Source organism: Anabrus simplex, chromosome 1 (assembly GCF_040414725.1).
Source record: "Anabrus simplex isolate iqAnaSimp1 chromosome 1, ASM4041472v1, whole genome shotgun sequence".
NCBI lineage: Eukaryota > Metazoa > Arthropoda > Insecta > Orthoptera > Tettigoniidae > Anabrus > Anabrus simplex.
Window position 1 is genome coordinate 227,777,665 of NC_090265.1, and position 14,377 is coordinate 227,792,041.

The 14,377-nt window shown below is 40.8% G+C and overlaps 1 protein-coding gene across 1 annotated transcript in view; it reads right to left on the reverse strand.

Moving 5' to 3' along the window:
- Positions 1–14,377, reverse strand: part of RabX4 (RAS oncogene family member RabX4) — a 237,170-nt gene that overhangs the window by 15,055 nt on the left and 207,738 nt on the right. Inside the window, exon 4 of the mRNA XM_067141160.2 lies at positions 4,326–4,415. Coding sequence (XP_066997261.1) covers positions 4,326–4,415 — 90 coding nt within the window. The remainder of the gene's footprint in view (positions 1–4,325; positions 4,416–14,377) is intronic.

The following is a 14,377-nucleotide window of genomic DNA, read 5'->3' on the forward strand; positions in this document are numbered from 1 at the left end:
CCTTCGAGCAATGTTCACGCATGGTTGCAACTACGGTTTTTGAAATCTGTCTCCTTAATAACAATATGACTGAATACTTACAGCCTTTTCTTTCAGTGTCCACCGTCCTTTCATTGACCTGAAAAGTTTATGAATAAGCATAGACAACTCGCATTGTCTATTGTCAGAAATTCATCGTAGACTGTCGCAATAACAGCACAGAAATGTTGCGCTCATTTTTCATTTACTTATTAACTATTTCCTTTCATTTTATCAGCTTGGATCACTGAGTAATGCCATTGACGTCTTATAAATCACACACAACTACACAATACTTTATTCGCACGTATGTGCTGGTGCGTATCTTCGACGTCACTGTAAGGATTCTGTGTACATTTCACACAGAGTACCCTAGACCGGTTTTCGAGTACAGCAAGTGGCCTGGCACGTGAGTCATGCTCTCCTACTTGCCAAGCCTTTAGGGGAAGTGCACAACAACATGTGTTGGCCTGCGATAAGAAACAGGTTCAACAAGCCCTAGACTCTGCTACTGTACTTCCACTATGCGTGGACAGAATGACGTAACCGGCATATCCTGCTACGGCCGTTCAAAACACATTAGGTCCTGAAATACTTGGCTCAGTTATGGGAAAACTAATAGGACAAGATAAAAATTACATAGCATATATTGTGAGATGTCTTTTTCTTTGCCGACTAGCTTAATATCTGTACGTATACACCTAACACCCTGTATATCGCTCCACAATGAATTGGCATTACAAAGAGTATCCGGCGTGAAAACAAGACCAAGCCCGCAGGTGCGACACAATTCGCACCTGTGACCGCACCATGCTGTGGGCAAATTAAAAGGGAAAGAAGAAGAAGAAGGAGAAAAATAAGCTAGTGCTTAGAGGGCAGTTGAGGTATAAGTAAAGATGCATCTGGTCTTGATTTTCTTCGCAAACGCAAGGTTCATCCTGTAGTAAGTTCCATTACTTGATGTAGTCCTTGGTACCCTTCTACGTATTCTGTTAAAAGTTCACCATGATGGACATGGTAAATTAATATGAGACGGGACACTGTCCTTAAGACTATCCCAGCTCATGAAAGTGTGATGTTCGTCTCCTGCAATCCTGTTTCTCTCTGTATTAGTATCAGGTGCGTTAGTGCCAGATAGGAAACACCTTCTTGACTTCAGCTATTGTCGTTCTCTATTTTGTGATAGTTAATGTAGATATTAGACTCTTTCAGTCTTATGTCTTTCAATTCTTTCTAAACAGTTGATCTAACAAGAATGTTAGTCCCGAGAAATCATATATAACAGTCAAATATCCTAGAAATAGGAAATTATAAATATTAATTTATGGTAAAATCATGCACCAAAGACCTAATCGACCCTTTTAATATTTTTGAAGATTCTCTTGGCTTCTCCAAATGACTGAAGAGTTTAAAGGATAAACGAGGCACATGCTGTAGACTGAGAGAGATTGACGAAAATGTCGGCAAGAAACGGTTAACCTTGACCCTTAAAAGTTCTGGCATTCCCAAGGATTGCAGATATAGAAAATTATAATGGAAATAATGAAGTCGACAAGGTATACCTGAAGCAATTTACACATATCTGATCAAAGTTCAACGTCATATTCACGCTTGAAGAGAAAAGTGATCGTGGCGTTATTCTTTTAAAGGTAAGTAGAATTAGGCAATCATTTCCTTATAACTGTGACTAAAAGTGGAAAATAAATACATTTGTGCCTTCGAAGATGAAGCCATTGGCAAATGGAAGGTATGACCCTCGTAGAGTAGGAAAATGAAACCGACTTCCTATGGATTTACGTACCATTAACTGCTTTTGTAGTTATCGAAGACACTGAGGTGCCGGAAGTTTGTCCCGTGAAAGTACCTTTACGAGCCGGTTAGTCTACCGAGATCAGGCTGACGTGTTTGAGCACCGAACTAACTAAAGTCGAACCCGCCAACTTGGTCTCGGAATGCCAGCGTTCTTCTATTGAGCCTCTCAATCTGGTTGGATAGATAACAGTGAGGAGCTTGACACAAGTCATCATCATCATCATCATTCTCTAAAGGCAAAGCCTAGTTGCTGCAGTCACAGTTTTCTATTCTCAACAACCTCTTCATCTATGCGTACGATGCATATCTCATCTCGCTGACTATGCTTCTCAGGTAGCCCATCTCCATGATATTATCTACAAGAATATTTTGGAGGGGATTTTGTGCCTTAGGAGGAGACCAATCGCACCTTCGCTTTCCTATTCTTTACTTTTAATAACAGTTCCCTCTTTGGATCTTTTTTAATAGAATTTCGTCATTACCTTTCCTTCGTGTCTAGCTAGTTTTGGTGATCAATTTTCAGAAACACGTTTCTGCTGCCTCAAGTCTTGCTGACGGAAGCAAGTGTACGCAATTCCAGACTATAGAGGAAACGTGGTCGGCATCCCACACTCTCAAATTGTAAGCCCCTGGTGAGTTCTAACAACAGGCTGGATATACTATACATGGATTCTATGTGCCCTTCCACAAGGTGATTCGGCATTGGAATTTGCCTAATATGATAAACTTGTAGAATCATCTTCAAAACTCAAGACACTGGGGTTATCGCTCGTTGTCAACTCGTTCAGTAATTCAAATATTACCTAAAATAAGTGTTATACGAAGTTCGTCAATTAATAATAACAACAACGACTTATTAACCAAACATAAAGACTTCCTGCAGTTAGCCTCTGTCTGCTAGCTCTTCCATGTTTTTCAGTAGTGAAAAAGCGTTCTTCTGTTTTCCATAGCCAGCAAAACCTGGTCGTATATAACGTAGTGTTGATTTCCTTAAATATAAGCCGATGTGGTAGATAATATTTATTGTTACCCTTGGCAATCGCTTAAGACAAGATTTGTGCCTGTGCCCCCGACAAAAATGCTACTTTGTAGTTGTTCCTAACCTACGCTGAGCAATATATTCATTACTGAAGAATACCTAATTGACCTTGACACACGGCATGAGCTATCTCCCATCCTCATTCATTACAGCAGTTTTCAGAAAACTCTCTTTAATTTTGCATGTTTTCGTAGCGAGATTTGCGATGTGTAGAACTTCTAAATTTCATAAATCAGTACAACCTGTTTCTTTCGAAAACAATGATCTCATTGACAAAATTAACTGTCCAGTATATTACCCAATAAAATTCTCAGTTACAAACATACCACATGTAAGTTGAAATTTTATCCCAAGTAGTAATTCACCGGCAACACCTGCGCCAATTAAACTCTGCTACCACCATGATATTTTATGTTCCTTAACTGTATCTTACGATTTCTTGATTCACTGAGTATCACTGCGACAAGCACCAGTCAATAGTTACGTTTTCCACTATATGTTTTAGTACACGCACGCACATTAATGGTGTCCCGACATAAACAATCAACACTGCCCCACCCCAGTACTGAAAAGGAGGGGAAGGGAGTGAACAGGTAGTGCTGAATGCACAGTGTGTGTATTCCGGCGTTATACTGTAACATTGTAATAAGCTGGCTCCTATCCTATCGCTGGTGAATCAAGGACGTATTATTGGCATGTGGGAGGCTCACATGGTCCCCCAAGCAATACCATGCAGTTTTAAGACAGTTTGGAGATGGATAGAAATATGGCAAGAACGAGGTGAAGAAGGATTGGTAGACCCGATATAACGCAGCTACAAAATATCCCTAACTAGTATAAAATACTTTTCGGTTAAAAACCTCCTTTACCCCTTAATACTGTAATTATCAGAGTAGGTTACTTTTTATTTTTTAAATGTTAAAATGCTATTTGTTCGGGGCGTCGACTTATAGAGTTCTTTTGCCCCTACTTGCACAATATATGAACCTGCATGTCATTGGAATTGCGGAAGTGTTGAGTGTTGAATGTGAGAAACGTTAAGGACGACACAAACACGCAGTCCCCAGGCCAGGGATATAATCATTTACAATTAAAACCCCCTGACCCGGCCGGGAATCGAACCCGGGGTGGCCGGACGCGTTGCCCCGTACACCGCGGGGCCGGACGAGTAGGTAACCTAATGCTATACGTCAATACATCCTCCACTGTGCCCATTTCGATCACAACGAAGTCTTGTAGCGGGCTGTCTGCATGCAGTCCATCCAGCAATGCGTTAAGCGAGAAGGTGAGTCATTGTGCCTTCAACACTACCCCTTCACTCTCTCCCCTTCTTTTCAGTACTGGAGTGGGGCAGTGTTGATTGTTTATGTCGGGACACCATTAATGTGCACGCCTGTACACGTGATTTTGATTACAATTACTATGAAGATAAATGTAAACAGATTTTAGGTCTTACCTTCTGACCACGTTCTGCTTCCACTGCTCGTTGCGTGACAGCGTCGCACTTGTTGCCAGCTAGCACCTTAACCACATCGGGTGACGCGTTCTGTGGAGCACAATAGATGTTATAAACGATGTATTCTATTACATGGAAGAATTTCTGGTTAAATATGTTATATCAGTTTCAGTTAACAATGTAGCTAGTCATAATCTCAAATTAAACGAAAAATGGAGAGTATAAAACTGAAAACAGATGTAAATGGAATTTATTAATTTAGAATTGCATATAAATAACAAGTAATTAAATTTGGGTTTCGTATACTGGGTGACCCAAACGTTGAGTAAAATAGGTCAACGATTCCTCAAGTACGATTTCATAGAGCTAATTAATACGAAAATAGCTGATATGATTTTTTTTCAAAACATATTCCATAACATTTGGCGGGTCTATTCCTGCTTTCTTATTCTTAGCCCAGCATTCTAACCTGAACGGTAGTGGGGCTCAAAATGCACCACCGTCCTTCAATTATTTACATTCTTCTCCTCTCTGGACTTTTTACCAATTTATTGGGTTCGGCACTTGAAGTGAACTGGGCGCAGCTTTTCGGCTGGATGCCTTTCCTAACGTCAACCCCATAGGGAGGGATACACTCACTATTGCGTGTTCGTGTATAGTTCTTAGTGTGGTGTGTTGTATGAACATGAATAGATATGTATTAAGACGAATACGAACACCTGGTTTCTGAGTCAGAGGAAGTAATCATACACAATTAAAATCTTTGGCCCTGCAGGAATAGAACGCGGGATTTTCTGATCCTAATTCCAGTAGGCTGACCATTCAGCCAACGAGTCAGACTTTTATATAATGTTTCGACACGACGTTCTCTTAGTTCCCACTTGCATAGATAGACAACGTTGAGATTTCGTCGGACTTTCCAGGTTTTCCTTTACTCAAGCAATGTTTTCTGGTGTAAGAAATCTTTTCGGAAAGCCACGGACTTTATTCGCTAGAGAGCCTGTTACACGCCATATTGCCACTAAGTTTTGCCCTGCAGACCTTGCTGGAGGTTTCGCCAAAACACTTCCAGTCTTGGACTCTTACATAAACAGTTCTGCACAGATTTTACACGAATCGTGCTTCGCATAACACTCGAAAATGAACACGCGCTGTTTTATCGTGAGCTCCATTTTGTGTTGTTTTCAACTGGTCACTAACACGTCTACTCCTCTCGCTCACTCACACGTAATGACATTGCGATGCACTTGGGAGATGCGCACGCGCGAACATGTGTCAGCAAGCGATTGGTGCATCGAAATCACGGTTTCCAGCATTTTCTGCGATCGGCAGTTCTCCTGTTCATTAACAAGGGTCAATTCCGCGTCAGTCTTATAAATATTTTCCGGGCCAGTTTTATTTTGCCCGCCCTGTATAATTTGTTTAGCAGGCCCCGCGGTGTAGGGCTAGCGTGTCTGCCTCTCACCCGGAGGCCCCGGGCTCGATCCCCGGCCAGGTCAGGCATTTTTAACTGGATCTGAGGGCTGGTTCAAGGTCCAGTCAGCCTACGTGATTACATTTGAGGAGCTGTCTGACGGTGAAATGGCGGTCTCGATCTAGAAAACCAAGAATAACGGCCGAGAGGATTCGTCGTGCTGACCACACGACACCTCATAATCTGTAGGCCTTCGGGTTGAGCAGTGCTCGCTTGGTAGACCATGACTCTTCGGAGTTGTTGCGCCGTTTGGTTTGGTATAATTTGTTTAAATACGAAATTGTATCTGCAGAAAACAAAAATACAAGTTGGCAACAATACTGAAATTCAGACACGCGGCATCTGTCCTGCTGCTGAAGTGTCAGATTTTGTTTTGCTTGATTACTGATGCTGATTTCTTTTTATGGGGCTACAGGCCTGAATGCTAGCCGGTAGAATTATTATTCGATGCCGATGGTTACATTTTCGTATTTTAAAAAAGATTTAAATCTTAATTCATGAATATTTAATCCTTGTAATATCAATTGCAATAACGAACCCTAGAAGAATTGAAATTCATTACAGTGGACAGGACCGAGCGCGTTGGCCTTGCGGTTAGGACTGCGTAGCCGTTAGCTTGTTTTCGGGAGATGGTGGGTTCGAATCCCACCGTCAGCAGCCCTGAAGATGTTTTCCGTGTTTCCCATTTTCACACCAGGAAAATCCTCGGGCTGTACCTTAATTAAAGATCACGGCCGCTACCTTCTCAGTCCTAGCTCTTTGCCATCTTTGCGTCGCCCAAAACATTCGATGTGTTAGTGCTACGTTATCCACTATAATCATTACAAACACGAACACGAGGATAAGCCAGCCCTTCCTATGGAATGTCGCACCTTTTACAACAATATTGTAAGTTTATACGTATTGTTTGCACACTCCTACACTTGTTCTTTCGCCGGACAGAGTGGTTCAGACGGTTGAGATGTTGGCCTTCTGACCCCAACTTGGCAGGTTTGATCCTTGCTCAGTCCGGTGGTATTTGAAGGTGCTCAAATACATCAGCTTCGTGTCGGTAGATTTACTGGCACGTGAAAGAACTCCTTCGGGTCTAAATTCCGGTACCTCGGCGTCTCCGAAAACCGTAAAAGTAGTTAGTGGAATGTAAAGCAAATATGGACCTTAGAGTCCGGAAACCGGTTTAGGATTAAAACAGTGTGCTGATACGACTGTTTGTGATTAATAATAATAATAAATAAATAAACTTTATGCACTAGCAAAAAGAAAAATAAACTGAACAGTGTGTATAGTGATAAACAAAAGCGTATTGTATTCATTGTTCCGTTGAGTTTAACCCTGTCTCATTTTTACAGTCCCACGGAAAAATGGTCAGCCTAGTTTTATAGACCACAAAACTTTGTCTAGAGTTCGAACCCGTCTCGCGCATCCCGAAAACCTACTCGTTTGCGGTGACACAGTACATTGTTGCTTCATGCATATCTTAAAGAGAATTTTACATTAGCGAATTTCTTGGCATTTATGATCTAATTATTTCTATCAATAAATAAAATCTAAATAACACCACAGAATGAACACTAGTATTAGGCTATGTATTCGTTTCGGGATGTATATGTAGTAAAGCAGTAATACATGCTCACCTGACACGGAACTATTTGTCGACCTCTCTAACTACAGCTACTTTGAAGTAGCGTGTGCACCACACTCTAGAATTAAGTTATAAAAAAAGTAAACTTTTGCAACAACAGATACAGAAACTTTATAGCTCGAGCCATTAAAAAAAGGGGTTTAGACGTTTATTCGCCAAGGTAGCAAAAAACAAGTGAATGTTGTCATGCGACGGTATGTTTCCATGGTTACGACACTTGTAATTCCAGCTTTCAGCTTTGCCCATGCTATCTTATCACGTATTAACTTAATATTCTGCCTGTTGCTAATTCTTGATGGGTACAGCATTTCCTGTGTCTGTCTCTTAGTACAGGCCACAACAAAATGTAGTTTCCACAAAAGTCTCACAAGGGAAGTGCATGAAGTTCCCTCTTAGGATTTTGATGAAATGCTCCCAATTGAAAGAAAGAAACTATGGTGTTCTGCGTTTAACAGTTGTTCCAGCTTTTCCTCTCTATACAGGGTCGCTGTGTTTGATGAACTTCTTCCATTTCTCTTTGTCCAGTGCCCACTGTTCACGTAGGTTCTTCTCCTTCAGGTCTTCAGAGATTAGTTCCCTGTACCTTCTTCTGGGCGACCTTCTTTTACTCTCAATCGCCATCTTTATCACCTTCTTCCCCACACAATCACCCTTTCCTCTCGTAACATGTCCAAACCATCGCAATCGTGCCTCTCGAATTTTTCCTGCTATTTCTGCAACTGTCAGTGTTCCTCTGAAGTGTTCATTTCAGACACGGTCCAGTCTGTTACTCCACACATCCCTCTCAATATCTCCATTTCTGCTAGTCCCATTCTGTTGATGTGTCCTTTATTAAAAAGCGAGGTTTCTACCATGCATCATCGCTAGCCGCACCATTATCTTGTACACTATACCTTTTAGCCTGGCTGGTTCCCTTCTATCACAGAGCAGCCCTTTTGACCACTTCCAGTACTTCCAAACTGCATGTATTCTGCTAGTGATTTCCAATCCTACATTTTCAGTTTCTTCCCCGACTGACCCCAGATATTTGAAGTGGCACACAGCCACTCGCTCGGTTTATTCAGCAATATATCTGCCTAACTGTCTGTACAGTCTTCTAGCCAATACCTGCTCTAAGTAATACTTTGGTTGGATTGGGTATCAGGCTAATAGTTCACAGTCTATATAATTAAAGTTACAATTTTGGCTGTGCACCTCAAATGCTTCATACTTCGTATTAGTCTCGGATTAGAAATACAACAGTCGAAAATAGATTCAGGTTAATTTGTCTGTCCGTTAGTGTCGACATCAGTGGAAAACGGCTTAGTAGAATTCCTCAAACCTCGGTATTTAAGTTCAGGGATAGCCAGGATGTGGACTAGGCTATATATTTTTTGATCAGTATAGAGTGGCGTAGCAGTATTATGGGGTCCAAAATAGGACATTTCAACTTTTCCGATTTCGAATACATGAACAGAATAGAAATTACGTAAATTATTTTCGATCTTTAATGTTTCAGGTAACTTATTTTTACCGTGCGAGTAATAATATCGGAGATATTCATGATTACTACAACATTTTTCACAAACTTTCCAGTATATACGGCAACAACAGTTCTTTATAAAGAGTGCACAAAACAGAAAATTCAAGTTCAATATTATCTCATACATTTTTACCGTACAATGGAGATATTCACGAATTTAGATTTTTATAGCCAACTGGGAGCATTGCTGACGTGAATATATTGTTTACTCGTCGAGGTAATGATTTGACTGGTGATAGTGGTGACTGTTGTCGTGATTTTTATAAGCTGCAAAACCACGTGGTCATTAGCTCCTCTTCACCAAGAAGGTAATGAAGAGAGAAATGAGAAGAAAAAGGTGAAAGAACGATCGATCGATTAATTACGGAAAATGGAATCATAAAGGAGAAGGGGATGGGGTAAGTTGAGAGCTCTAATATCACTGAGACGGAAGTAAACAAACTACGATGGCCTACCATGTTCTAAGCTCCTGTAACATTTCACCAGTAACTTCATACAGGCTGTAACAATAAGGTCGACCAAACTTTCAGGCCATTCCTCACGCGTAGAAGAAAATATTTTATGAAAAAATGAAATGGCGTATGACTTTTAGTGCCGGGAGTGTCCGAGGACATGTTCGGCTTGCCAGGTGCAGGTCTTTTCATTTTACTCTCGTAGGTGACCTGCGCGTCGTGATGAGGATGAAATAATGATGAAGAGGACACACCCCCTGCCCCCGTGCCAGCGAAATTAACCATTGATGTTTAAAATTCCCTACCCTGCCGGGAATCGAACCCGGGACCCCTGTGACCAAAGGCCTGCACGCTAACTATTTAGCCATGGAGCCGGACAAAATATGTTATGTGGACATGGGGCCAGAAAATCTTTATTCCCGTGTTGGAATGAATTTCCTACAACTCTACATAGTACATTAATAATGGGAAACACACCGGAACAGAACGTACCAACATACCAGATGAAACTCTTTCCTACATGAAATGTCCAAAATGCCCTCTTGCCTACGTCTGGTGAATCTGTAATTCTTAGCTTTACCAACAGTGTTTTATGTTCCTTTTGAATGAGGATAATGTTGACATGCCATGTCGGAGCTATGTCCATGCGTGGGGAAAGAACACAATATGAAAATAAAGTTGGAAATCAAGAGAACAAATTGGGGTAAATATTAATTTATCGGACGAGGAGTGGAATGATTTATCAAGAGCAATGCTCGATACACTTCCAAGTTCTTTGAAAACGTTTAAGAAAACGTTACCTTCTCACACCCTAAGTGCAAGAACTTAAAATTCCTCAGTGAAGCGGGCAGAAACGAAGTGAGATCTGACGCTAGGAAGTTTATTGCAACAAGAAGTAACCAGCTTCAAGTTGCAGAAAATTCCAACCCAGAGCCTCCAACGAAGAAGGAGAAAAATAAGGGATTTTCAGTGAATTTGAAAATTCGTCTGACGATGAACGTGCAATAGATACTAGCGCTACATTGGCTGCAGTTTCGAGGTACAATAACGAAAAGATCAAGTCCACGGATCTACATGATTTGATTACTTGGTGGCATGAACATGAAAACCAATATCCTCATCTTTCCAAACTGGCCTATTTTATCCATTCCATTCCAACATCTAGCGCTCCCCCGGAGAGGAGCTTCTCCACTGCAGGGCGTATAATGCAAGATCGGCGGATAGGGAATCTGCCACTTGAGCGAAAGTCTTAAATGCGGATCATTGATGATTGTTGTTGATGATGATGTTGGAATGTGTCCTGAAAGTTCCGGGCTGAGTAGCTCAAACGGTTGAGGCGCTGGCCTTCTGACCCCAACATGGTAGGTTCTATCCTGGCTCAGTTCGGTGGTATTTAAAGGTACTCAAATACGCCAGTCTCGTGTTGGTAGATTTATTGGAACGTAAAAGAACTCCTGCGGGACTAAATTCCGGCACCTCGGCGTCTCCGAAAACCTGAAAGTAGGTAGTGGGACATAAAGCCAGTACCATCAATTAATAATTAATGTATTTTATAATGGCTTTAAGGACATAATAGCTGTTAAAATAATTTAATTTGCCTTGGATGATATGATTCTCATCTTACTCTCCCAGATGAGGAGTTACATGTAAATGTTTTCCTATAACCTGCGACTTGTGAAATAATGATAGGACATGTGTTTTGTCATCAATAGTGAAGGGATTAAGGTGCAACGCCTTTCTAAATATATAGCTATTTTCGTACAGATACGTCAACCTTTTGCACCTTTTTATGTGAGATTACTACATTTTGCCACCTTTTCCCTTCTGTTTCATGCTTCACACTTTTTTCTGTGTTTTTAAAAGATTGGACAGAATTTGTTTTCTCCTCTTGAACAGATTTAAAAAATGTTTGGTCAGAAGTCAATAATAGTGAATAAATAAATATTAAAATAATTATAATATATAGAAATCTCCATTAATTCATATCAAGACAACAATGGCCAACCTCAGCAAGAATGGCCAATTTGCAGCTGTGAAATCAAAAATGTAAACAATGATGCTGCAATAGTTTAAACCAGGTTTAGTTAGTACTGGCATTAATTTAACGGTTCGACCAATCGACTGTGTACTCTCTATGTACTTCGAAAGTGCTTTTACCAGTCTGGACCAGACTGAACAACTGAATTGACTGGTATAGCAAACCTGTTATCGACCTTCGAGCTTAGGTTGACTCCCACAGTTCAAATATCACCCACGTTCACTGAGCAGCAATTTGTATTTTTCATAATACAAGGTCATGTCGAAGGTTAAGAAGTTGTATGCACTTTCAGAAGAATTCAAGATGAAATTTATTGAAACTAATGGGATCATTCTTCGATGTGCCGTCTGCGAAGTAAGTATTGCAATCGATGACAAGCATCAAAGAAACAGAATAAACCAGCACATCCACTACAGCAAACATGTAATGAATACTGGACTTCGGAAGTCGAAACCTAAGCAAACTACTCTGACACATGCCTTCGCTTAAGGATCTGAAAAGCAGCGGTCATTGCATGAGTTCAGTACAGTTATTGCCATGGCATTAATCCAGTCATAAATTCCAGTCTACACAAATCCTGCATTCAAGTAATTCTTTGAGAAGTGCCCGCAAAGGTCAATACTGGATGAGAGCACTCTCAGAAAATATGACATACAGCCAATATATGAGAACGTCTTCGAGAAAATAAAAGAGGCGGTCGTCAAACACGAAGTGGGATTCATTTTAGATTAAACGATTGATGAGCTGAAAAAATATATTTTGAATGTGTTGGTATTTTCATTATCTGTTGAACAGGTGAAATCTATGCTTTTAAACATGTACCAACTCGAGAAGACAGTAATGCAATCATTCAATGACTCGTGTATTAACCTATGGTCAGCGGGCATACAATACAAAAATGTCAGTCTTGTGGTGACTGATCAAGCTCGCTTTATGCTTTCGGCTTTCCAACAAATGAAGAACATGTATCCCAACCTCAGCCATGTGACATGTATTGTATATATATTTTTTTTTGCTACTTGCTTTATGTCGCACCGACACAGATAGGTCTTATGGCGACGATGGGACAGGAAAGGGTTAGGAGTGGGAAGGAAGCGGCTGTGGCCTTAATTAAGGTACAGCCCCAGCATTTGCCTGGTGTGAAAATGGGAAACCACAGAAAACCATTTTCAGGGCTGCCGACAGTGGGGTTCGAACCTACTATCTCCCGAATACTGGATACTTCCCGCACTTAAGCGACTGCAGCTATCGAGCTCGGTATTGTATATTGACTGCGCCGTGTTTGCGAAAGTATCAGGGAGAATTACAGCAAGGTAAATTACTGCATTGCCCCGGTCTCAAAAGCCACGAATAACGGCCGAGAGGATTCGTCGTGCTGACCACACGACACCTCGTAATCTTCAGGCCTTCGGGCTGAGCAGCGATCGCTTGGTAGGCCAAAGCCCTTCAAGGGCTGTAGTGTCATGGGGTTTGGTTTGGGTTTAAATGACTTCATTGCTGTTCTGAAGAAGATTATCGTAAAGGCTACTTGGAAAATATGCGCAGTTTTCTTGTGCGAAAATTAAATCAAATGCTTCACGTGTGCCCTAGACTCAATGGACACAGCAGCCATCAAACAAGCCCAATAATTACTTAACAACAACGAAGACCTACAGTTGGAACTTTTGGCGGTGCATGGCTAAAAAGTATTTACCTGATGTGATTCAGAGTTTGAAAGAAGAATGTATGGAGAAGGACGAACAGTGGAAGATGTTGATGAGTGTTAGGGACACCCTTGATAGATTTTCTGAAGACAAATTTTAACTAAATTTGAAGGAACAATCCAGATGTGGAAATCTTTGCAACTTTGACTGAACTCCCTCTACGTCTGCTGACAAGAATGAACGAGAGTCGACTATCAAAGAAAATCTTTAACTACATCATCAGATTAAAAGAAAATACTAAATGGGCAGAAGAAACAAGAAAAGACATGGAGGAAGTCAGCATCAATCCAAAATAAATCTTTAACAGAGATATGTTTCGAACTAAAATGTATAAATTCAAGGAGTTCCAGTAAAAGTAAAATGAAAAGCCCAAGAATATGTGGTCAGAGGAGAGGAAGGGGAACCACAACGAAATGATGAAGCAGTTAAAAGGACTAACCAGCAAGTCAACTGTTTACCGTGGTCCAAAGTAGGCCAAAATCGAAGAAATAATAATAATCTATTCATCTAAAGAAAAAGAACTTCATGGGTACAGTCAACGTAAACACTCTTATGAAAACTGGGGAACTCAAACAACTAATTGACATCCTGAATAAATTTGATATTCAAATTGCAACCCTACAGGGAGGACGCTTCCAAGACGAGAACCATTTTGATTCAGAAAATTTTAATATATATAAGGGTAACCCAGCCATAAAAACTGGCGAGAATCTCCCGTAATTTGGAACAACCTTTTTGATAAGAAAATCAATAGCATATTCAGTACTCAATTTTACATCCCTCTCTGAAGGCATCTCTGTGCGCACAGAAAAATCAAGTAACAAACCATCTTCTTTGATTAATGCTCATGCAGCCATAAACAGTGACAATAGGAGAATTCCTCAGAAAGTTGAAGACTTCCGGGAATTCCTTGAAGAAGCCATCAGCAGCATCCCTAACACCATCTGAAGATTTTGCTAGGTGATTTTAATGCACAGATTGGTGAAGAAAGAAAGTATAGATGGATCGTAGGCCATCACCAGCACATCGTAGGACAAATAAGGGTGGTGTGCACCTAATAGATTGCTGTAAATCCTTTCATATGCAAGTCATGTCTACATATTTCTGCAGGCCTCCACACAAGAAGAAAACATGGAAATCACCAAATCCCTTATTAGGGGAATTCCAGATCGACCACGTAGCAGTGTGTGACATGTGTGAAATCGAAAATGTTAGAGTACG